This window comes from Leiobunum rupestre, chromosome 3 (genome assembly GCF_980474605.1).
Source record: "Leiobunum rupestre chromosome 3, qqLeiRupe1.1.hap1, whole genome shotgun sequence".
In the NCBI taxonomy this organism is placed as follows: Eukaryota; Metazoa; Arthropoda; class Arachnida; order Opiliones; family Sclerosomatidae; genus Leiobunum; species Leiobunum rupestre.
In genome coordinates this window covers 72316097-72341761 of record NC_143386.1, presented here as the reverse complement: position 1 = coordinate 72341761, position 25665 = coordinate 72316097, and the positions used below count along the sequence as shown (strand labels likewise).

General features: G+C 37.4%; 1 protein-coding gene across 1 annotated transcript; it reads left to right on the top strand.

Moving 5' to 3' along the window:
* The first annotated feature begins 5862 nt into the window (after positions 1-5862).
* LOC149954561 (uncharacterized) lies at positions 5863-6473 on the top strand. The gene is made up of 2 exons (XM_090167637.1): positions 5863-5945; positions 6015-6473. Exons 1-2 carry the CDS (start codon positions 5927-5929, stop codon positions 6401-6403), a joined length of 408 nt encoding a protein of 135 aa, XP_090023763.1. The 5' UTR covers positions 5863-5926; the 3' UTR covers positions 6404-6473.
* Positions 6474-25665: the final 19192 nt, after the last annotated feature.

Sequence of the window (25665 nt, the reverse complement as noted above, 5' to 3'; positions counted from 1 at the left end):
CCTGTGCTTCATTTTATCGTATAGAGCTTGCCATTCTCCGTAATACCAATGTATTTCTTTGAAACCCGGAACAAACATTTCCTCTTCGTGATTAATTATAGATTCAATTAAATAGCTTTTGCCACTCTGACTCGGGCCTGCCGTTACGTAAGTAAACGGATGAATAAATTGCATGGTTATCTCCCTTCGAGTACTAGCGTACAAATGAAAATGTAAATTAAAATTCGGTTAAATTTATGGGACTCTTCAGCGGAGGAAAAATATAATCGAATAACCTATTTCGTCCCTTACCCCGTATAGGTTTGATATTCACATTAGAGTCGGAAGACTATATTCACTTTAGAGTCGTAAGACTGAAACCTATATTCACTTTAGAGTGGTGAGACTAATTTTAAGCGAGAATTAGCGATTGGAGGGCTCTACGTCCCCGTCCTCAGGACCAATTAGATTCGCTTTATAGCCGTAGGGTACCGTAGTGAAGTCATCCAGTAACCGTACCTTGTCTACGACGGGTCTATAGATTTTAGTACGGTCGACGGAAACGACCGTATGATCGGGTAGACGCAAAATCTGCCTCGGCTGGGGTACGGTTACTGGCTCGTTCGTTTCCCCGTCGACGCCTATCAATCTTTTAAGCGTGTCCATATTAACCAAATCTTTAATGCCTTGATTTATACGGAACCCTTTGACCTTCATCTCGTAGGAGACTTTACCGGTCGTAGGGTTTAGTACTTTAAAGGCGTAATTTTTTGCGCCACCTGTTGCCAATTCTTGGATGTACGAGCCTTTTCCGTACTTTGCCAACTCATCGGTCATGTCTCCGAGATAGTTTCCCGTCTCAATCTCTATCCCATTACGTAATTTTAGATAAATGCAACTGTCCGTATCATAATAATACGAAAGACGGCCTAATCTCCTTAAATAAGAGTATGACTTGATCCTAGCCAACAAGATCAATATCTTTCAAAAACGCCCACTTGATCACGCAATGGGTTTGACTTAAGGGAATAACCGATTTAACTTCTATGTCGGGGTCTAAGAATAAATCGAAAAACTTTTTGGGATCGCTAATAATAGCCGATTGGTCTTTGCGAGGGTTTAAACCAAAACGACCCCAAAAAGAGTTAAGACAAAGCTTCGCGATGGTACGAGGTCCAGGGTTCTTTTTAATATTGGTAGGATCAAGTTTTACTCCTTCCTTTTCGTAATATTCGTCAACGTATTTCTTAATCTCTTCATCGGTCTCTATTCCCGTGGGTAAGCCGCTGGATTCCTGTTTGAGTTTAGGAAACGCGTTGACGTACTCGGAGAAAAGACCACCCTCTTTCGATATCGGGTCGTATTTTACTACCTCGTATTCCCAAATTTCGTGAATAGAAATGACCTTGTAACCCATTTCGATTGCCAACTGTACCTCGTCTGCAACCCAAGTACCAGTTATTTCTCGTTCTGAGTCTTCGTGGGGACAATCCTGCTGGTTTCGAGACTCACTACATTTTTGACAGTTGGCAAACACTAGTTTCGATCCTATTCTTTGGGGTAAAACGGGATGGTAGATAGATTGAGGCGGTAACATTGTGGCTTTTATTAAACCGTTTACGGTAGAAATGTCAGGGAAAGGAGCTTTTACATGTATTTTAGGGTGTCCCACGGGTAACTTGCAATACTTTTTACACCACGGATAGAGTGAACAAATATCAATGTATTTAATTTCCTCCCCCTCTTTACACTTGTGATGTAATTTCAAGGCTGACGTACGTCCTCCGAAAAAGGCTTCGCGGGGGCGGATTGGCTCTTTAATTTTTAATTTTAAATTTTGAGTAGAAAGATAGGCATTGATGGCGGGGTTAGTACTCCTCTCGGCTTTGAAGATACATTCAAATTTCTCATGGACAGTGTATCCCAATTGTTTCAAGTGGTTTGTGGTCGCAACGGTTGACGCGTATCGCGAATTATGGGTATGTGTGTGGTCGCCGTATAACGCTAAGTTTCTATTGATAGGAAAACACTTTTTACAGCCGTGATAATAACATCCGTGATATTGAAACACTTCGTTATCGAGAAGTCCGACCACGTTAATGTTAAGAATTCTAGGTTCAAATCCATTAAAAGCAGACTGTATTTCCTTCCCTCGTAAGTGAGACTCCCATTCAAGCCATTCGATCGCTCCAAAACTCTGGTTGCAGTTCATACGATAGCCGAAAGGGGGCACTACACCAATCGTATCGGGCTGTAAAAAGTGTTTCCTAAAGATAAAACTGCATACTCCCGCAATCGTTATCGCGGCTAAGAACGGGTCTATTTCGAATTTATCCATGAAAATAGAACGATACGATAAACAGCCTTGCAAAAGAATGGTTACGTCCTGGCGACCGTACCGGATTAAATCTCTTTTATAATCAAAATAATTAAAGTTGGGGTCCGAATTACTGCAAGCTTCGGACCGGGAATCGTTATACCACAGGATAAATTCATCGTAGGCCTTACCGCTTAAACGATTAGGGTCGTACGCGTCCATCGGAGGCATGTCATTATGTAGTACGTAATTGGTTTCGTTTGAACGGCCGGGATCAAATTCATGGTCTACGGTATTAAACAATAGATGCGGGAAATGTCCCTTATTTAAATTATTATTATCTAAACCAAATGTGGAAACGAATTGAGAAAGTGCAAAGGGCATAAAATCTAAGAATTTTAATTTTTTATACTGCACATTCATGAATTTGGTTCCGTCTGTCAAGACTTTAGGGGTCCACTTTAAATCGACCATTTTACGTACTGTAAATTGCGCGTCGTAACCTTTAGCGTTATGGGCGATACATATTATCTTATCAGCCACTCTGTTAAGCGTACGAAGATACTCTAGAAAGTCGCCGACGGGGTCTTTTGAGAGAAATATTTTCTCCCGAGGACCACTACCGCATTTATTACATGCGTACTGACTATCTTTTTCTTCGAAACAGAATTTACACGCTTTTTGCGAAACGCATAAAATTGGTTCGTGAATCAAAGCATTGGCGTCAGTACGATTTGTTTGTTTACATTCCAAGTCATAAAAAACAAAGACTTCCGTTTTTGGAGTACTTCTCTTGGTCAGTGGTGATTGTTCATTGTCGGAGTCGTGGACCCGTTTATTATTGCTTTTTATTCGAGAACGTGTAGTTTTATCGGCAGAATCTTTACGGTCGGTCTTTAAAGGTTGCATGTAACATAGATGACCTGCGGGGTTAAACTCACTACACGAAAGACAATAGGTCTCTCCACAAACGTGTACTGCCTTACGCTTAAACATACTGACAAATTTTCCGCAAAGATTACAAACGTAAATTTTATTACATAAGGGCTCGGGTCCTGATAAATGGTAATCGTAACAATTTTGATTAGGGAAAACTCTTAAACATGTTTGGCAAGTTATTTTATCTACGTCCTTCAGGCAATCTTGCTGTCTATGACAACTACGACAGAAAAGAAGGCATTTATGGTCAGTGAGATGATTAAAACCTATCAAACATTTTTCGCAAAAGTAATTAAACGCGAAAAGGGGTTTGGGGTTAGTAATTACGTTGAAATGTGTCAATATTTAGAAGATAAAGACGTTTGCGGAGAGGCCCTTCTAGTTCCCTCTCTTCTTCGACGTCGCCGAAAATAACTAAGGGTACAGGATCGCGTAATCGAAAAACGATAATACTGTATTCGGGCAAGATTTCTTGGAACCGAGTTAAAGCGTCCGGACCCGCGCATTCTTCGTCTGTTAATGCAGAATATACCAAAAGGGTCCTAGCTTCGCGGGTCTGTAATTGCGTTTCAATATTTTTTCCTCTACACTGTCTTATAGTAGTATATTTTCTTTTAAGTTCTCCATCATTTTTATTATCCATGTATTCTCTATGAGCTATGACTACTACAAGAGCTCGTGCTAAACAAATTTTATCCTGGTTATTTATCGTTATGGTGCATTTTTTATAAAAAGTAAAACTCTTTTTCGAGGGAAATCCCTAACCTAACTGATCTAGTACCTCCATGGGGTAATCTGACTCGGTTAAACGAAACCGTAACTATTCCTTCAAAAAAACTACCATCGTTCTCGGATCTATAGCTTTTTTCATCGATATACGTCATCAACCATTGCAAGTCTAATTGGTCCCGACGCCGGAAAGTGACGTTAATTTGAAAGCCGGGGTTAGTGACGTTCACGAATGAAACCGAAACCATATCTGAAGGCAAACAGTCCTCTAATAGGGTTCCCATCAATATATAAATACCATTTTCTATATTATTTTCTAACCGGACATTTAAAGTCCGTCCCATAAGTCCAAAATTTGGGAAATTTTGGATATTATTATTCAATATTTTAACAGAACCTGGTAAATTAGGAAAGGACGGAGGCGTTATTGGAACGTCAACCAGCCCACCTCCAAATTGAGGAGGAGACGAAGTGGGGGTTGCCAAATGCGCGTTCTCGGGGTCTTCGTTTTTCTCAGCAGTCTGAGACGGTGGAGGTGAATACTGCGGAGCTCGTGAGGGGCCGGCGACCGCTATGGGGTCATTATTACGCTGATGGGAAATATTATGAGGGGGCCTGCTACTACTAGCCGTACGAGCAGCTAACAACGCTTTAGCTTCCTCGAAAATTTCGGCAGCCCTTGCGGCTGCGGCTGCAAGTTCCTCCGCGTCCCGTCGGGCAACTTGTACGTTCTCAGCTAAGCGCCGAATGCTGTCCGTACTGGGGGCGACATGATAAAATTATCTTCCAAACATAAAGAGTGGCACGTGTCATCTGGTTCTAGAAAGGGTGAGGGAACATCCATAGGCGTATACGAGGGCGAATAACGTACTTCGTCAGGTGGGATAGAACTAGGTCTTAAAAGGGGTGAAGGTAAATTAACGATAGGGGGCGAACAGATTTGATGGGTTAGTTGATATTCTCTAAGATAATCTCGTACCATTGTCATTTCTTTTAAACGTTCCAATTGCGAATCAGTTACTGTAGTTAAGGAAAGGGTAGGGTCTTGGGTATCAGTTAAATCTATTATTTCCATTTCTGGAGAATCGGGTAAAGTTACTATGGGTACTTCCGGGAGCTCGTTATCAGTTATGTCAATCAATTCAGGGGAGTCGATTATAATCATTTCCGGGGTATCAACTAAATTAATTTCTGGGTATTGTACACCTTTCATTTTAATGCCAATTTACTTAAACCTTATTCCAAAATTATGAAAAAATATATAAAAAAATAAACTTACGTAGAGAGAGCGCGCTTAAAAAATCCTGGTACTAGACGCACAAAGAACAACAATAGAGTGACGTTCCCCTGTTCTGACACCCCCTTATATAGGACCGATGGGAAGATAGTAAGCTTATCTCTTATTCCCAAAGAACTTGTTCAGTTCTCGAGAATATATTAGGGTTAGGCTAAAATTTATGATTATTTACGCAAAATATTCCATTTAACTTCATTTCCGATAAGTACAAACATCAGCCATAAACGCCGTCCTGAAACAACCTTCTAAAATTATAGCCGTAGTGATAATTTTAATTACAATTTTCTTATTTGAGTTCATTTTGTGGTATTTTGAAAACGTTTCTACCGCAAAATTGTAGTTCACAAAATGGTACTAATAGTATACTAATTTAATGTAAATTTCTATTAATTACATTGTTTTCTAGGCTATGATTGCTTCAAAAGCTCTCGAGAGGAATCTAAATTGTTTTTTTTTCCAAGTGGATTAATATGTGACGTCAATGGGAATAATTAGATGCAGTTTCGAGCACGAGACGGTTTAATTTCGAGTGTCTAGAACTGTTATCTCAGAGAGATAGCCGATAGAATTTGAGGGTTATTTGAAGTTTAGATCACGTGATGAATTAATCTCAACAAGATAGGAACTGATTAATCTCCGCTTTGCTCCCGTCATCTACCGTAAACATGGAAAAACGATCTATTGGTAAGCATTATTTAATTAATACTATTACTATTTCAATAGACAAAGGCTTAACATTTTCATTTTCTATAGCCGAGACGCATACCGTATCCAAACTCAGTGCCCAAGAAAGACGTATCAACATAAAAATCACGTTAGGAGGATCAGTCTACATTTCTTTTGGTTTCGACGGATCAAAGTTACAAGTTCTCTTCTTCAAAAAATCGAACGAAAATATTCTGTTCCTGACCTCCGAAGCTTTCACCAATCTACTCTCTCTTTGGGGAGAACTTTTCGCCGCTACGCAAACCGGAGCATCGTCTCTAACCCACAACATCATCGACTATCACGGCAACAACGTATCCGTCGTCGCCACGACCAACAACAGCAAAATGAACTCAGCCTACGGTCATGTTCTGGATCTGGGAGCTCGCGAAAAAGGTGAGTTCCAAAAAAAATTGATTTTATTCGGTTTCAAATAAATCTTTTAAACGAACATAAAAATGTTATCGAATGCATGTACTATTGTTAAAAACCTTAAAAAAATTCACGAATTATTATATGGTAAACCTTTCGAGGGTTTATTTTTGTACCCAGATCAATTTAATTCGTACTATAAAGTAAAATCTTATTTTGGCTGTTTTAAATCACCCTCTGAAGTACTACAAGATTTTACTAATTTACTCGTAGATAATCAATTAACCTGTAAACTTAGCTACTTTAATTTGTTTTCATTGTGTAATGTACAAGATAACCATTTAATGGAATATCTGGTAGTACCTACTAACATGTAAACAAAGTTCTAAAATAAAAATTAATTAAATTTAAATAACTTGTTATTATTGCTTATATCCTAGAAATTAAAAGGGTTCGGAAGCGATAAGAAATTCTGGTGATTGGAAGCGATAAGCAAACGGGTAAAATCTAATCTCCAGATATCTGCACGAGCAAAACTAATTTTGGAGAATGGGGAGGGTTGGAAGGGGGAAAGGAGCCAGAGAATGGAGGGTGGACGGAACCAGTGAATGGGGGAAAAGAGCTTTATGTACTTCCGGTGAATGGGACAAGTGAATCGGGGTAGCAACGGGGGAAAGCAGCTGGTGAACGAGAGAGATAAAGTATCCAGTGAATGGGAATGGGGGAAAGCAGCTGGTGAACAAGAGAGATAATCTGGTGATTAGAAATTCTGGTGATTAAGAAGGGAGGAAAGCAATGGGGGAAAGGAGCGGGTGAACGTGAAGGATGAACGGCGGGAACCAAGCAACAGCTTTGTGTCCATCCGGTGAATGAGAATGAAATTCTCATTCACCAGTTGGCCACCCCACTCTCTCCCACCTCTGTACAATTGTTAGGGTCATCCTGGCGGTGATTGAAGGTGTTGACTTAGATGAATTCCTCCCTTCGTCACGATTTATCTGTATTCGCAAAAATAAAGTCCGAGTATTTCTAAAACCTTTCCAAGCAGAATAGGTTCACGGTCATTAAATTATTTGATTGAAATTTTACGTATTTAATGAATAAGATTAAATTTACATGTCACTAGTTGATTAACGCCTATGTGGCTACTTATGTTTTAGTTTAGCAGATTATTAAACTACTGGATCCTCCGATATTTTGATCTACTTCAGTTGAGATGATTCTCAGATTGTTAAAACATGCACCATAATCAGTTATAGTCACTTTTTAAACGCATTTCTCTGTTAAGTGTACACTTTAAACTGGCCTTTTCTGTTATCAGTACAAAATAAAACTTGTTGAGGTTAACGGTAATAGTTGGTGTAGGGAGCTGTTGGCTCGATCGCGTGGCATGCAGGGCTTGCCGCCACCCTCCTACGCAGTGTAACCCGGCCACCTGAATTAAATTAAAGGCTTCAAAAGTCGCTTGATGACTTAGGCCTAAGGTGGTGCCTTGGGTATTAGCCTAGCTTATTATTATTATAAAAAAATAAAGTATGATAAATGGCGATATTGAGGCCATTTAATACCTTTTGAATTCATTAGTAAATTCAATTAAATAGAAGTCTATTTTATTGATAGGAAGTGTCACGAAGTCATACATGACTTTTTACATTACAAGTTTAAATTTATCTTCCTAGTGGTTCATAGGTATAACTATTATTATTTTACAATGGTTAAAAATTAATTTTAATTTATAGCGGTTACCAAATTGAATTACATAAATTTCACCACATTATAAATATTGTCGGAGTGTTAAATATAATGTTCGTACGATTAAGAAGACAACTTATTTTCACTGCGTGCAATTTCAAAACGAAGTTTTTCTTAAGAAATATAAAAAAGGTAAATAATGAAATATTTTTTTACATTTTGTTTAATATTTTTTTCTATAAAGTATAAGATTTACCTATAGATTTGAAAAGTTTATTAACACGAAATTTACTTTATAGGAGCTTACAAACCGCAAATTTTTATAAACCGATCTTTAATACAAAGAAAACAAATTTCTAAACATAAAATTCCCGCTGAAAAAGAGTGACCAATCAGAAGGAACGTAAAGTATGGTTTGTAAAGGTTCTTCACATCTGTATTTTGATCTTCACCGTAGAAATCAATGGTCTTTTCCGTAATGCAACGGTCCTTTAGCATCCAATATTCTTTGTTCAGTGTTTGTTCTATAATTCCAGACGCAAATAATTGCCTAACCCTGCAATGATAAAGTTCAAACGTAGTATTTATCTTCAATACATAAACAAAAGTTATTACGATCTTATTGACGATAATATGGTCCCTAGGTTTAATTTTTCAGAAACTCACTTGTATGAAAAAAGAGCTACCTTAGTTCAAGTTTAATACAAGAAGCCTAAATAGATGTGTCAATGAGCTGAGATAGCTTGAATAAGCTCGCCACTCCACACGGATCGTAGTACGTCGAGGCGATTTTAAAAGAAAGTTACCCTACATCTACATAGATTCAGATGCACGATGTTCAGGAAACATTGTGACTTGCCGAAGAGTGCTTGTATATTTCGATTCACGATTCAAGTCGAGCAATTTCATAATGAGCCAATTTTGAGCGAGTTTAAATTGAAAGAACTTAATATGAGCAGTGTCTAAGTGGAATCGAGAAAAACAAGAGCTGAGTGCAACTCGAGATGTACAGGAGATTTTAAAAATCAAACGAGCTTAAATCGTGCGGGGTCAGATTTAATCGAGCCTATGTCAAACTGAGCCAGGGGTTGGGCAAGCGCACTTCAATCGAATCAGGCTTTTTGACATCTCTAGTTCTCTACCATTATAAATTCAATAGATATTAAATTTTAAACCTTAAGTAAATCTAACGCTTTCAAATCAGAAATCAGAAATAATGTAATCGGAATGTTTAAGAACCATTTGAGGACCAAGTTCCCGTTTTTGCAAATTCAAGAGAACCACTGAATAAAAATTGGAAAATGGTCACAGAAACTTACGTCAAAATATTTTATTTTCTGTGTACAAATAATAAAAATATGGTTTGGGTCTAATTGCGCAGTTTTCATTTGCGCAGTTTCCACATGCGCACTTCCCATCTGCAGAGTTTCCATTTACGCAATTTTCCATTTGCGCGTTTCCCATTTGCTCAGCTTCCCATTTGCGGAATTGCCATTTGCGCAGCTCCCCATTTGCGAAGTTTGTAAATTGATCAAATTACCATTTGCGCGCTTTTTTCCGGATTTTCAAATCAAATAATCAAATAATCAGCTAGGCTAATGCCCAAGGCACCACCCTAGGCCTAAGTCATCGAGCGACTTTTAAAGCCTTTAATGATTTAAATATTCATTATTAAGCCTTTTTGCCTTGACAAAAGGGTTATTTCTGGCAGATAATTTTTAACATTACCTTGTTAACCATCCAGCTGCACTGCTGGTGTATGTTTAATGTCCGGTCGCTTTGTAAATACCAAAAATTTGCATGTTTTGCTTAGTTGAAATATCATTTGTTGAATTAGTCGCTTGAAAATATATCGCCAGCCAAACAGCGCCTCGTAGGTTTTCGGCGTTTAGGTTAAGATCGTAGTGTAATAACTGTTTACTGATTAATTCCAGAATTAGAGCCTGTACTCTAGCCTATACTATAGCCTGTAATACGTCTTTAGTTTCAAGTTGACGAATTCTAAGTATTGGTGCCGAAGGTTTATTTTGCGTGGCCGGCACTTACATTAAATGGCGGTGTTTTGGAAAAAGTTTAATTTTAAATTTAAATTGCTATATTATGAAAAAGGAGTTTTTTTGGCAGCCACTAAATAAAAATATAAATATTTAAAAAAAATGAAATTTTTGGTGGCAGGTATGCGCTTAGAATGTTTCATTTTAAAACGAATAGATATATATTCAAAAGTAAGTTTAAGCTGGTAAAAAATAGTCTTGCCTAAGCCTGTGTTCTTTAACAAACATAGAAAATGTTTTCATAGCGAGAGCCAGAATAATTCCGTCAGCGTTGCAGATATTACATGTTTATTTTAGCCCAAATTCACAGAAGCTATGGTTTGCTTTATGACTGAAGATATATTCAAAACAGAATAATTCAACAATCGTTATTTCAACTAAGAAAACTTAAAAATGATTGGTATTTACAGCGCGACCGGGAGCGCTATTGGATGGTAAACAAAGTTATGTTAAAAATAATCTGCCAGAAAAAAAACGTCTTTCAGGGTAAAAAGTCTAAATCTATATATATAAAATCTGATGTTTGTCTATATATATAAAATCTGATGTTTGTATGTATATATATATATATTGGTTTGTTACCTTCTATGCACGCCCAGGATAATTGTCCGATTCGCACGAAATTTGGCCTGTGGCATTGTGGCCCCTGTCGTCAGGTTATAGGGGCGTCTTGAGATTGCTAACCGTCGTAGTTTTTGACCACGGTACCAATAACCGGTGACCGCAAGACCGAAACCCCTGACCTCAGGCTGTCAAGAGACGCGGGTATAAAGAGACACGGGAGTTTATATCTCTGGCTCCAATTGCCTCACTTAGCTGCTGCATGGCACGACCTTCGACCCTTTTCGCTCGCGTTCGTTCTCTTTTCTCAGCCCCACCCCCCTCTCCTCTCTATATGTGTCACGCAGACACTTTTTCCCGGGCCGTATTCATTCCACGCATACCCATAATACCAACCGATATGCCATTTGATTTCAAACACCTGCAATTTCCAATCAATCTTAGCTTCGCAATGACAAAGCGCAAGGACAGTCACTTAAAACTGCGGGAATTAATTTAGAAAACCCTGCATTATGTGGCGTGCTCAAAAGTTGGAGCTGCAAATAACCTGTACATACTTACTCCAAACGGAGAAACTAAACATTTTGTGTACAAAAAAGCTTTATCATAATTACATCTTAAACTAATCAAAGAAATCAAATATATGTTAATATAACAAGATATGATATTTTGCACTATTAAACGTTTGAAATTTAAAAAATTCCTATTTACATTTTAAAAATAATTTAATTTGTATATTTAATGTAAAGTGCATTTTGTTCCCGTTTCTAAACCCCAATTTACTCAACTAGCTGAAGTACATACTTACTCCAAACGGAGAAACTAAAAATATTGTGTACAAAAAAGCTTTATCATAATTACATCTTAAACTAATCAAAGAAATCAAATATATGTTAATATAACAAGATATGATATTTTGCACTATTAAACGTTTGCCATTTAAAAAATTTCCATTTACTATTTAAAAATAATTTAATTTGCATATTTAATGTAAAGTGCATTTTGTTCCCGTTTTCTAAACCCCAATTTACTCAACTAGCTGAAGTACATACTTACTCCAAACGGAGAAACTAAAAATATTGTGTACAAAAAAGCTTTATCATAATTACATCTTAAACTAATCAAAGAAATCAAATATATGTTAATATAACAAGATATGATATTTTGCACTATTAAACGTTTGCCATTTAAAAAATTCCCATTTACATTTTAAAAATAATTTAATTTGTATATTTAATGTAAAGTGCATTTTGTTCCCGTTTCTAAACCCCAATTTACTCAACTAGCTGAAGTACATACTTACTCCAAACGGAGAAACTAAAAATATTGTGTACAAAAAAGCTTTATCATAATTACATCTTAAACTAATCAAAGAAATCAAATATATGTTAATATAACAAGATATGATATTTTGCACTATTAAACGTTTGCCATTTAAAAAATTTCCATTTACTATTTAAAAATAATTTAATTTGCATATTTAATGTAAAGTGCATTTTGTTCCCGTTTTCTAAACCAAAATTTACTCAACTAGCTGAAGAACATACTTACTCCAAACGGAGAAACTAAAAATATTGTGTACAAAAAGCTTTATCATAATTACATCTTAAACTAATCAAAGAAATCAAATATATGTTAATATAACAAGATATGATATTTTGCACTATTAAACTTTTGCAATTTAAAAAAATGCCTATTTACTTTTTAAAAATAATTTAATTTGCATATTTAAAGTAAAGTGCATTTTGTTCCCGTTTCTAAACCGCAATTTACTCAACTAGCTGAAAGCACGGCCGGAGGCCGGGCTTCTCAGCTAGTATAGAATAATTAACTCGTGAGAAGCCGCTGAATTGAAAAACCTGCGCAAATGGAAAACTGCGCCATTGAGAAACCGCGCAAATGAAAAACCCGTGCAAGTGAAAAAATTCGCAAATGAAAAACCTGCGCAAATGATAAACCGCGCAAAAGAAAACTATCTGCGCATGTGGAAACCTGCGCAAATGAAAAATGCACAAATGAAAAACGCGTTAATGGAAAACTGCTGAAATGGAAAGCAGCGCCATTGAGAACAGAGGTGGGCAAAAGATGTGAGTGTTCATAAATTTATAATATCGCTTAAAGATTAAGATAAAAAATCCTATCCTTATCACGTTTACTTAAAAAGTAAGCAAACAAAAATATATTTTACTTAGCTTGCTAACAGCGAAAACTACAATAATGATAAAAGTTCGCGTGAACATGAGTAGTCGATTTTTAAGAGAGCGTTTTTAATGAGAGCGAGAGGCATGTCGCTCTGGGGCGGTTCGCTCTCGTTACAAAGAGCGTGTTCTCTCTAACCTCAGCTTCGCTTACGGCGCGGCGAGCGAGCTTAGCGCGAGCGGAGGATTTCTATTTTTTAAATTAGCGCTTTCCGCGTAGAGAGTGTTCTATTCCGATCATTTCGACGTGGCGTTCACAAGCTACCTCTTTCGAACGGCGAGCGTTTTTCGCGAACAGAGGGAAATGTTGTTCTCTCCTATTGTTCTCAGAGCTGGATTATGTCGCTACGGATTAAATTTAAATGTATTTAATTTTGGAAGTTCACTTTCTTATTTCTATAATAAATGTATTTAATTTATTTAAAACAAAATGAAGATCTTACATGATGTTAAATTCTTCTAGGTTTTCTTTGGTGACATTCTCGCTTATCTGAAAGGCATTTAATAAAACTGATAATGCGATTGGCGATTGAAAAAAGATCGGCACTTGATTTTCGGTCTCTAGACAATACTTCTTAACGTTCTTCATATAATCATGCCACACAACAAACGTTAATTTCGATTCGTCCACGAGTTTCATGAAATGCGGAATAAACCTTTTCGTGCCAATCCTGCTTTTAACTTCTTTTCCCTTTGTATCTTCACTCTTTGAGATAAATAAATATATTAATTTCAAATAAAATATTTTCCGTGGTTAAAATATAAAAGTGAACTAATTTTGTAAAAATACTGAAATCGACTTAGAGTGCTCTCGGTCATTGGACGGTCTTCAGCTGAGCAAAACACTATACTCAGATTGAATATTGTATATTGTATTACTCGGCTATGGAAGGTCAACGGAACGAAAGTTCTCGTTGTAAAAGGTTTATATAAACCACCCTCCTACGCAATGTAACCCTACCAACTAAATTTATGGCATTAAAAGACGCTAGATGACTTAGGCCTAGAGTGGTGCCTTGGGTATTAGCCTAGGTGATTCTCTGTTTATTTATCTTTTTAAATCAATGAAGTTTTAGATATTTTAAATCAATGTTTCAGATTAAGGCAATTAAGAATAATGGAAGGCAGCAGTTATTGATCTGGATTTATTGGCAGTATAACGCCTCTTGATTCTGCGATGCCAATAATCACGTGACAACTATGGACGTCCTAATGTCATGGTCAACCTAATTACGTTAACATGACAATGACAACAGGTCACACCCACAAGCAATCTAAGAATAAATACTCTTAGTAATAGGCCTTGTTACATGTATAAAGAAACGAGACAAAACTGATGAGACCCAAAACGAGTGAAACGAAGCTGCTGTCTTTATTTCCCATTATTTTAACAACTGTAAGTTAAATTTTTTGAATTGGGTATGCTTATCCAAACTTCACCGGACACCCGAGCGTAAAAGTTTATTGATGAATGGTGAACTGCTACGCGACAGTTATGAAGTATTTATCTGTATTGACTTTGGGCAGCTCAAATATAGGGAAGCTCAGTTGTTTATTAGTTTTAGTGAAATTGGCTAAAAATTGTGACTTTGGTAGAGTTCGTATTGTTTGGGGGGAAACGGATTCAGTTCGGTGAAATTAGATAGTGAGTGAAACCACGTTCGAGTTCACAAAAACAATCTGTTTCCACATTTAGAGGCCAGAGATTTAAACCCCAATTCCACGGAATACCAGGATTATTTGCGTTCATAAAAAGGTTTTAGGGATCAAACCCACGTTCGATGATTGTCTCCTTTATTCGGAGAAATAGGATTTCTTTATCATTTGGCTCAATATTTTCAAGCTTATTTTCAAATCATTTTACACTTTATTTGAAAGTGATAAAGGATCACAATCAAATTTGACTATTTATAGTTTTTATTTAGTGCATACTTATGCCGAAATATTTTTCCTTTGAAATGGGTGGAATGAGAAAACTAAGGTCAAATGGCATAGTGACAAATTAGAGAGCTGCATGGAATCAATTTTTTACCATTTACCATGGTTACCGTGGGATTCCCGCGGGAATGGACGGGAATGTTATCAATATTTATTTTTCGGGAATGGAATGAAATGGATGGAAAATCATTAATTTAAATGGGAATGGAATGGGAATGGAAAATTTAGCTTCGGGAATTGACGGGAATGGAATTTCCCCCATTTTATATACATAATGTACTAAGTGATTGGCCCCCTTAAATAGAATTTAGTTCGAATGAAACGGGCGAATCCAATGTAAATATTTCATTATTAGGGGGGTGTCTCTTCTCACAAGCGCTTTGCGCCGTTAACTCCTACACCTTCTCGTTCTCTCATCGTATGACAGGCCGTGACTGAACGGACCACCCCTGAATACCCTCCCCACGGTGACGAGTATTCTTTGCTTGCGGCTGGTAAAATCCAGAGCTTGGTGTTATTATAATGTTCGAAATTAATTGCTTCGTAAATGGGAAAATCGGGAATTTAGGGAATGGAACGGGAATGGGCAGGAATGAGAATACTTTGTCGGGAATGGAATGGGAATGGATTTATTTAAAAATTCACGAGAATGGTATGGTCGGGTATGAGAAAATTGGTATGGAAATGGGATGGGAATGGTATTTCTGTGGTCGGGAATGGTCGGGAATGGTAACGTTTTTTCTTCAAATGCAGCTCTCTATGACGAATCTTCTCAATTAATTTATGTATATAGTATTATAAATGAATCATTGTATCTAAGATTGTATTATCATTTACTGGCCTGATGGCCAGTAAATGATAATACAATCTTAGATACAATGATTCATTTATAATACTATATACATAAATTATTTACAAGCTTAGTGACCTTCCGCAACAAAGGAAGATTTAAGATCTCACTAGTTACCACCTCTGCCGAAAGAGAGGAGGAGAGCACGAGAGCTCGACCCAACGCAGTCAGCGCTGGCTTTTTATACCCCATAGGCTGACCAGGGCGCGCCTTCTTGGTTTTGCGTGTTTGTCCGTCGGATGTGACCATAGTATATGAAATGCGAATGGGAACATTTCTAATGGGAATGGACAGGAATGGTGAAATGTCTGCTTCAATTGCAGACCTCTAAAATGAATATTCTACAATACAAGTAAATAAAATACTCTTTAAAGATGATTATCTACTTTCCTTAAATGCCAATTTTAATTGCTTTGAAATTGCACTTTTTTAGGCTCCCGTTGAGTTATTTCATGGGGTGAATATGGTTTATTCCCTGAGTATTGCTTAAATCTTTGTGAATGTAGTATGCGTTTTATACTAATGAGCATTTCAATTTAACAAATTAATAAAACACGCAAAACGTCATTGCGTGAGTGTACTTACTTCTAATATGCTGCGCAAGCTATATGCCAGATTTGAAGGGTATATCATTAAATCTTTTCTTTCCAAGACATCATCAATATTCAAAATAAACGGGCGTTTTCCCTCCACCAAATTGGCCAATATTTTAGAATTCAATACGTTATGCAGAACAAGAAGGCATAACGACCAGAGACAAAGCAAGTGCTTCACTCTTCTCCGAGGAATATCGTATGAACACCCTACAATTAATAAAAAATTTCGTTTTGCGCTAGTCAAACTTGTGGGTTTTTAACGAAAGCTCTCTACAGCACCCCTCCAAAAGTAATTAAAAATTAAGGGTTTTTCCAAAAGTGAGCGGAGGAAACTGATCTATTTTTTTAACACTTTAACAAATACAAACACGCGTTTTATGTTTAAGCCTATTTGGCATATATATTATCCCGATTCAAATTACAGAAATAAAAGTTTGCATTTTTTACTACAAATAAAACTTTTCGCCTGTTCAACAGATATATTTTATCTATAGTGTAATCTTTAAATTAATGGCAAAAAAATTAAGATACACCTTCTACTTATCCTCAAAGCAATGCCGTTTTAAGGCACAGGCGAGCGAGGCAACTGCCTTGGGGCCCGCACCAGAAACCTTTAAGAAAAAATGGTTTTCAAAACTACTAGATCCAGGATTGAGTGTGCATTTTACCATTTCTACGAGTAAAGTCTACATAAAAAAACCTTAAAAACAGGACATTTTTAAAATGTTTTGTTTCTTATCACTTGTACTACACAATTGGATATTTGAGTGTTTGCAACTCTGGTAGGGAGGGCCCACAGTGGTCCACACCACAAGTCTGCCCTACCTCAAAGGTAAGAATACAAGCGATACACCGGATTTTCTTGTCTGGGAAATCAATCTTCCGCTTAGAAGACCAGTTTGGAGCTGCTTTATTGATTCAGCAAACTTAGATCTGTAAATAAGTTCTAGAGCTGGAGAATAATTTCAGTATCCGATGATCGTTTTCTCAAATCTAAATTTGTTTTGGTGCTATTTTGCCAATAGAAACTATTCCGCAAGATATAATTGAAGAAAATGATATTAAAAATTAAACTATTCATCTTGCATAATTCCGTTTAAATAAATTCACTCTATTTGGAAATAACAAGTATTTGGGAAAAATATTTTAGTATGGCATAAAGTCTTCGAAAAACAGCATCACAGGAAGATTTCCTTTTGAGTATTTTGATATTTTGTGAATATTAATTTAACGTTTTGGACATAAATACTCGCCTTTACCCACTAGTGCTTCAAAGAAAATCCAGAAGTAATTTTTTCTTCTATGGTCCAAGTCATTTGGCAGTTTGGACAATAGAAGGCTTATAGTTGCCAAGAGTAAGTATGACAGGACAATGCAACCAGACAACTGGAAATAAAACAATAAGAACAATATTAATTACAAAACTATTTTAAAATTTCAATTTTAATTACTAAAACGATAACTTCGTAAGCTATTTGTAGAGCACTGCAAGACAAACACGGAAATGGGGTTGAAGAATTTTGTAAAAAACCTGAGCTGGGTGGTGAGCATTAGTCACGGGCTTAAAGATTGTCCTAACAACCAATATTTTTGGTCGATGTAGTGGACGTTCAGTTTATCAGAAAAATATTAAGTTAGCCGAAATGATTTAGCAACAATGAATGTGAATAACTAACAGTGACTAACAACATATATTATTTTTGATGGTGGAAACCACAAAATTTTGTAAATGTTGAATAATTATTCATTCATTGGTCGAAGTATAATCAACCCAAAACCATTCGGTTAAAAATTGCAAGGTCTTTTAAACAAAAACGTCACGTCCTATATTACTCTAGACCATAAAAGTAGTGAAATCAAATAACGGGCAAGATCTGTAATTATATTCCCATAAACGTCATTAACTGGACTTATTTATCGACAAGTGATGTGCTCTGAAGTAATATGCTAGACCTTGCGCGTCCTAAGTGTTTTACTGACGACGTGAGTTAAAATCCTTTGTACAACCATGAACCATTTCTTAGCTTAGCTGTAACGATTCTAATGATACAATATCAGTTAGATAATTTACCAGGTTAATTAAAGAAAAAGGTCAATATAAGATAAAACGTTTTCTTAAGAATGTATAAAGAGTGAACAAATCATAAAATTTACAACGTAGCGGACGAAAGGCAAGCATAAATATCAAGAATTAGTTCCTTAAAACGATGTAGATGGCAGCATAACCTAATCACGGGACCATTTCAACCTCCCGACTTTAAAGTTTTCTTTCATTCTCGCAAAATAAAAACAGTCGATAAAATTACTGAAACTGTCCGTACTAGTGGTACTCGAACATTTCTGTACATTATCAATGGGTGGCGGTGCGACTACTGAAACTGGCAAATTACTGAAAGCAGACAAGTTGTTGACTGCAGTGACGTAATTACTGCAGTCCACAACTTGTCTGCTTTATTTAATTATGGTTTTAAGGTAAAAGAGTAAATTTAAACAAAGAAGATAATATATTTCGATCTAAACAATTATTTGATACACTGCGATTCTAATATTAGCCATTTAGTCCATGAGCCAGGCGATTTGTCGGGCACCTCGGGGGGGGGGAGATTTTGACCTATGGCACTCCAGTATAATTTTAGGTCATGATAGCCCTCTGGGCGAGGGAGTTTAAGGGATATATAGAGGTCAAAAGGTCAAATTCTCAGATTTTCAAACGCTTGTAACTCTTTTGGATTTCGTCGGATTTTGAAGGCGTTTGTTTCATTGTTCTAGGAATTCGACTTCGAATGCATATCTTGAAGTCGGCCTCGGACGCGGCGGTCGCTAGATGGCGCTGTTGACCTTCTATTGGCCAAAACTAGAACCCATGACGTTAGAATAGTCGTGAAACTAGTCAAATTAAAGCTTTTGAGCCGGGGAATACGAATATTTAGGTTTTAAGTGGGTTATCTTTACACATGCATAACAATTTGCAACAAAAAGCAATATTTATGATAAAAAATAATCCTAACATCACTTTAATTAAGAAAATAATAATTATAGCACTATACAGGGTCTTTTTTTTGCTCGGAAAAGTGTTTTTTTTCAAAAACTATTTATAGTACCGATTTCAAATTTGGAAGGTCAATTCTCTATACCGGGGGACATCGGTTTGAGAAATTTGAGCGTTTTCGGTAATGTTTTTCACCAATTTTGAAAAATTATTTTTCGACCACTAGGTGCGAGATAAAAAATTTCTATTATAAAGTTGTAGGCCGTCCTCGAAAACCCTTAAAAATTGTTCACTCGACGAAAAACAACTTATTTATCAGTGAAAATTCGAGCTTGAAAAATTTACAAGTTGCTGAAGCCAAATTACGATTGTTTGAAACGATAATTGAAAAGGGAACAAGTCTAATACAAACGTAGTAGAGTTTTCACACATGAAAAAATGTACACGTTTGGTTTTTAATGCAGATATTTTATTCACATAAATTTTTACAAAACATTTTCAATAATATCACCATTGGCTGCAACACAGGTTTGTGCGCGGACAATTAAGTTCTCAAACGCTTTCTCTACCATTTCTGGTGTGACGTCTCGGCAAGCACTGATTATTCGTCTAATGAGTTACTCCCTAGTTTCAATGGGCGTGGCGTATACCTTTGCTTTAACGAATCCCCAGAGAAAATAATCCAGCGGTGTTAGGTCAGGTGACCTTGCTGGCCAATGCACTGGACCATTTCTCCCTATCCACCTTTCAGGAAACTCGTTGTTGAGGTGCTCAGTTACTTGCCGGGAAAAATGCGGAGGGGCGCCATCTTGCTGAAACCACAACTGACGTCTTTCAGCCAATGGAAGGTCGTCGATTGCGTCACTCAGTTCGTTCTGTAGAAAATGTAAATAGCTTTGGCCGTTGAGGTTCGTCGGCAGGAAAAAGGGACCAATCAAACGCTTTCCAACAAGTCCAACCCAAACATTGACCCGTTCAAATTGAACCTGGTGATGATATTCAAAACCCCAATGTGGGTTGATGTCAGACCAAAGATGGCTGTTTTGATGATTAAAGGGCCCATCTCTAGAAAATGACGCTTCGTCGGAGAACAAAACATGGCGCAAAAATTGTCTATCTTCTTGGACAGCATTTAGTAACCAGTTGCTAAATTCATAACGTCTTTGATGGTCTCCGTCAATTAGTCCTTGGTGGAGCGTAGCTCTGTATGGGTGATAGCGATTCTTACGAAGAATTTTCCACACACGATTTGCAGAACAACCCAAATCAGCATCGGCGTTAGCGCAACTGTGACGAGGATATGCCACAAAGTACGCGAGTACATTGTTCTCGAAGTCTAAATCCGGTTGACCCAATCCGCGAAACCTAGGTTGCAAGTTACCAAATTGATTGAAATCGTGAATTGCTCGTCTTACTGTATTTACAGATGGTGCTCCATTTGGATGTCTTTCTGCGAAGATTTCAGTCACTCTTCTAAGGTTTTGCGCTGCTTCTCCATAGAAAATGGCAACTATCTCGGTACGCTCAGCTACTGAATAACGAGGCATTTTCGAAATATTATCAAACACTGATAATAATCTCCCAAAGTTTTCCTTTAAATACCCAATGCATGTTTAGGATTGACCTATAGCCTCGTGTTTTTTAAATCCGGTCGTTTTTTTAACCAAAGTTTCAACTGGATTAGGTAATTCGGTTTCAATTATCGTTTCAAACAATCGTAATTTGGCTTCACCAACTTGTAAATTTTTCAAGCTCGAATTTTCACTGATAAATAAATTGTTTTTCGTCGAGTGAACAATTTTTAAGGGTTTTCGATGACGGCCTACAACTTTATATTAGAAATTTTTTATCTCACACCTAGTGGTCGAAAAATAATTTTTCAAAATTGGTGAAAAACATTACCGAAAACGCTCAAATTTCTCAAACTGATGTCCCCCGGTATAGAGAATTGACCTTCCAAATTTGAAATCGGTACTATAAATAGTTTTTGAAAAAAAAACACTTTTCCGAGCAAAAAAAAAGACCCTGTATAACGACTTTATTAATTCCGCTAGATAGTTGAATTTATTATTTGTGCATGTTTACCCTGCCACCTGGTGGCACTGTATATATATTTGTTAAAACATGAATCCGTGACTTTAAAATAGTCGAGTAAGATTTCATTTTGAAGCGTTTGATCAGGGGAATGTGAATATATAAATTTCACACACACGAAAACAAATAAGTAAAAAAGTATTTATTGGAAATAGAAAATCACAGTCTCGCTTTAAAATTAATTATTAAAATTTAAAAATATTTAAAAAAAACTGCCAAAGGGATTTTAATAATGTTTTTATTCGTCAGCAAAGTCAGAATCATCTGATATTAACTGGAAATCTTCAACTTCAGTGTTCGGTTTTTGGTTAGCGCATTTGTTTAACTTGCACAGTTTGGTGCATTTTAACCCATTATCTATGCAATTGCAGTTCCCAGACTTGCAAATTCGGCTGCAACTGCATTTCATGAATTCTAATACTGAAGTTGGAGCTGGTGAGCCAGTCATCCACATAATATCGATATTTCCGATATCATCTAATTTCCAACCATGTTCTGTTGGATTTGGAAGAACGTAATTGGCAACTAAGGATCTTCTCCATATTCCACATTGGTAGTTGGCACGTACCGAGTGTTGACGAAGGCAGTCCTTGCAAGGTGGAAACTGAGCTGATGACGGTTGGCTTTTTTTGTACAAAATAATAAATATCGACATTCATTTATATCGCAGATTTTGAAACCGTATATTCGGCAGGTGAATTCTTCAAGTTGTTTTAGTAAATCTTCGGACACTTCCCACGACTTTCCCAGTCTTGAGAAGGTATCTTGGAATTTCTTTTCCTTCTTGACAATTTCTAGCGCCTTAAGTTTTCCTTTTCCGGCAAAAGCACTCACCGTATCGCAGCCAGTAAACGCGTGGAGACCGACTAGTGCGTCAGAAACGTCAGACCCTAGGGCACTGTACAACTTGGATATATCTCAGAGATGACGACGTCCTTTGTAGTTCACCTTTTGGTATATATGACTAGAAATTTTATTGCACATGGATAGACTTAAGACTAGAATGTCCGTATCTTCCGCGTATACAACAATAGCTTTGTGTCCCTCTTTTGAAGCGTGGTTAGCGTGAAGAAATATACGAGTATCGGCGTCTTCGTGAGTGGATTTTAGATCCGATACTTCATTCCAACATTCCATAGTTATTTGAAAGCATTGTTCTTCTTTTAAAACGAAAAGTGTTTTGTTCAGGTTTTTTTTCTAAAGAGATATGGGCAAAGAGATTTCGATCCGCTTTTAAAAACACTTCCGAACTTTTGCTTTTAAGTCCTCGTGATTTTTTAGTGACGTCCGTGAATGTCTTCAGTTTTTGTTTATGGAGGGTGCTATGGAACGATTCTGCGGGATTTTCACTTTCGAGCCTACTTTCACAAAACAGTTTATACGCCGTTTCTCCAACTCTTACCGCGTTGAGAAGGCTATCAGTCACATCTGGTGGGACTAGCATCGTAGTAGATAGACTATTTAGTTCGGTGTTTGCTGGACTCATTGGATTAACCCATTCGTTAAAAAGTCTAATCACAGATTTAACTGCATTCAGCTCTTCATCTATTCTGGTTTTTTGCAAGTCTTTGTGCGAAAACGGAGAGCCGGAGCAGTAAGTAAGTTCTCGTAACTGCTTGACACATAGACTTCTGTATTCCGCTGTTAAATAATATCGGTCTAGGGCCCCTGTTTTAAGACTGAAACCCTTTGTTCCACCAGACGTCTGGGTGTCTCGGTTTATCGTTACTTCTATGGTTTGATCTGCCGGTATTTTACCGAATGGGTTCGTATTTCCAATCTGAACGGAAAATCCGCCATTGTTGAAATGGTCGAATACATCAGGATGAGTCTCTTCAAGATTAGTCATTTTACCTAGATAAACCGGTAAATACCGAGCGTAGTTCACCTTATCGTAGGCAAATACCCAAGGAATCATTGCTCTAATGGATTGCAAATGTAAAGGCCAATTTCCTTCTCTCGAAGCTCTCAAGATGTCCAAAATAATTTGCACCATATCAATATACGACATCCAAAAAGCAGCTAAATTTTTTTTGCCACCATTACGCATAAGATCAAGAAATTCTTCAAACCAAATTAAAATTTCTTTACTCGATTCTTCTCTGAGCAGATTTTCAAGTGTGTGTTGTTTAAGGTCATGGGCAATGTCCTCAAAATTCGTGTTTACATTTTCTAAGGTTTCATTGGCTTTTGGGTGATGTTGTAAAATCCACGTAAGAAATTCCTCCCAAGCTAACCTAAGAAGAGCTTCATAAACTAGCTTGTGGAGCCGTATACCTCAGTTGTACTGACGACCTTCTAAAACGCTTTCAAAAGTTCCTTCAGCTATAATTCCCGATTTGACGCATATTTCTCGAAGCCCCGCATCTTTAAACCTTTTTCCAATTGTTGATAGCAGAACGCAGATAGTATGGAATTCTCCTATTCTCAGAACTATTCGGTCAAATTTATCTGGTTGTTTCCAGGCTATTTCGGTCGCTTTTGCATATATAGCTTGGTCAAAAACGCAAACTACACTATTTAGTCCAAGTTGAGACATAATTCGTAACGACCGTTCTAAAATTTCGTTGACAGTATTCAGGTCGGTAGCTGGTGCGTTGATAGTTGGCAGATAACCAATTGAATCTTTAACAACCTCATTATTGCTTCTCATTAAAATATTAAAACCGGTCCAACTTGGTGTATCGGAACTGTAAATGCGAGCCATGATCCAGAAATGATTTTTAAATTTTGAATTTTCAACGCAAGCGCTATCTTTAAAATTAATTGGCTTCAACGGAGGTGGCCCCGATCTTTCCCTGGCGAAGTAGTCAGCCAAAGGAAGCGACGTAGGTGTTATGCTTCTTTGTTTAGTTTTCTGAAAGCTAATAACGGACGAGTCTGGTTTGGGACCAATCATTGGTTGTTGAATTGCGATTCCATCGACACGGTGTGAGGTTCCTTCCCCCGTTATTGTTTCTTCAAGGCGATCGATATTATCTCAAACGAGCGTGGTAAATGTCAACGGGAAAATATTTCAAGGAAGGACGGTGACCTGGTCTTCTACAGCTGATTGCAGTTTTTGGAGGCATAAGGCATAAGTCAATTTCTTCGTACACGGTATAAGAAACACAGTGGCCTAATCAATTTAGAATACGTATGAGTTCCACATTACCGGTGAAAGATTTTATAATGAATGGAAGTAAGACGTGTTTTGGAGGGCTGTTTCGTCCACCAAAAACTCCATAGATTAAATCTTGTCCAATTGAGTTTATTAGACTTTGAGATTTTTCCGACAGTGTTCCTCTTTCTTTCCCAGTAAGTACGAAACGAAGGAACGACTTTAAAGATATCGGAATATTGATGGAATTTTCGTTTAATTCTGACGGCTTGGGAGGCCATGGTGTTTCGGGAACTTCCGTCTTTAGGTCAGATCTAATTTGTAAGCTAATCATTTGTAGCATTTCTCCGAGATTTGGTTTAGATTCCATGGTGCTGAGATTGCGTTTTAAGAACAAATTCTCTTTCACAAGTTCGGCTGTACTAATGTTATCTGGATAAACAATAAGCTTAACTTTGTAGTCAGAAATTATGTGAATAGACTCTAGAGATAAGTGGGTTTGTATACCGATAAGGGGGCCCCTGCGGGCGGGGGAAACGGGGGTGAAACGGGCCCCTGTGGGGGCCCCATTTGCGGCAATATTCGGCGGGGGTCAAAAGGTTAGGTCAATAGGTTAGATGATTTACGATGTTACCCTCATTGTAGGTCAATAGGTTATCTGCCCCTATTCGGCAGGTGGTGTGGACTGACACGATGTTATGCAAACAGCTATAAACCTATCCGTCATAGTGAATGTCGGGACCCCCTGTCTTTCGAGTTGGTAATAAATAGTTCAAAGGGTTTACGAGGTTAGATGATTTACGATGTTACCCTCATTGTAGGTCAATAGGTTATCTGCCCCTATTCGGCAGGTGGTGTGGACTGACACGATGTTATGCAAACAGCTATAAACCTATCCGTCATAGTGAATGTCGGGACCCCCTGTCTTTCGAGTTGGTAATAAATAGTTCAAAGGGTTTACGAGGTTAGATGATTTACGATGTTACCCTCATTGTGGGTCAATAGGTTATCTGTCGCTATTCGGCAGGTGGTGTGGACTGACACGATGTTATGCAAACAGCTATAAACCGTTTAAATAGGTCCGTCAAAACCGGTGAATGTCGGGCCCCCTGTCTTTCGAGTTGGTAATAAATAGTTCAAAGGGTTTTCGCCAACAAACACTTTCAAACACTTTCGGGCCCCTAAGGGTAACGTAAAATAGCGGGTGGTCATCGGTAAAAGTGTTTTGGAAAAAAAGAGCAGAGTGTATACAAAT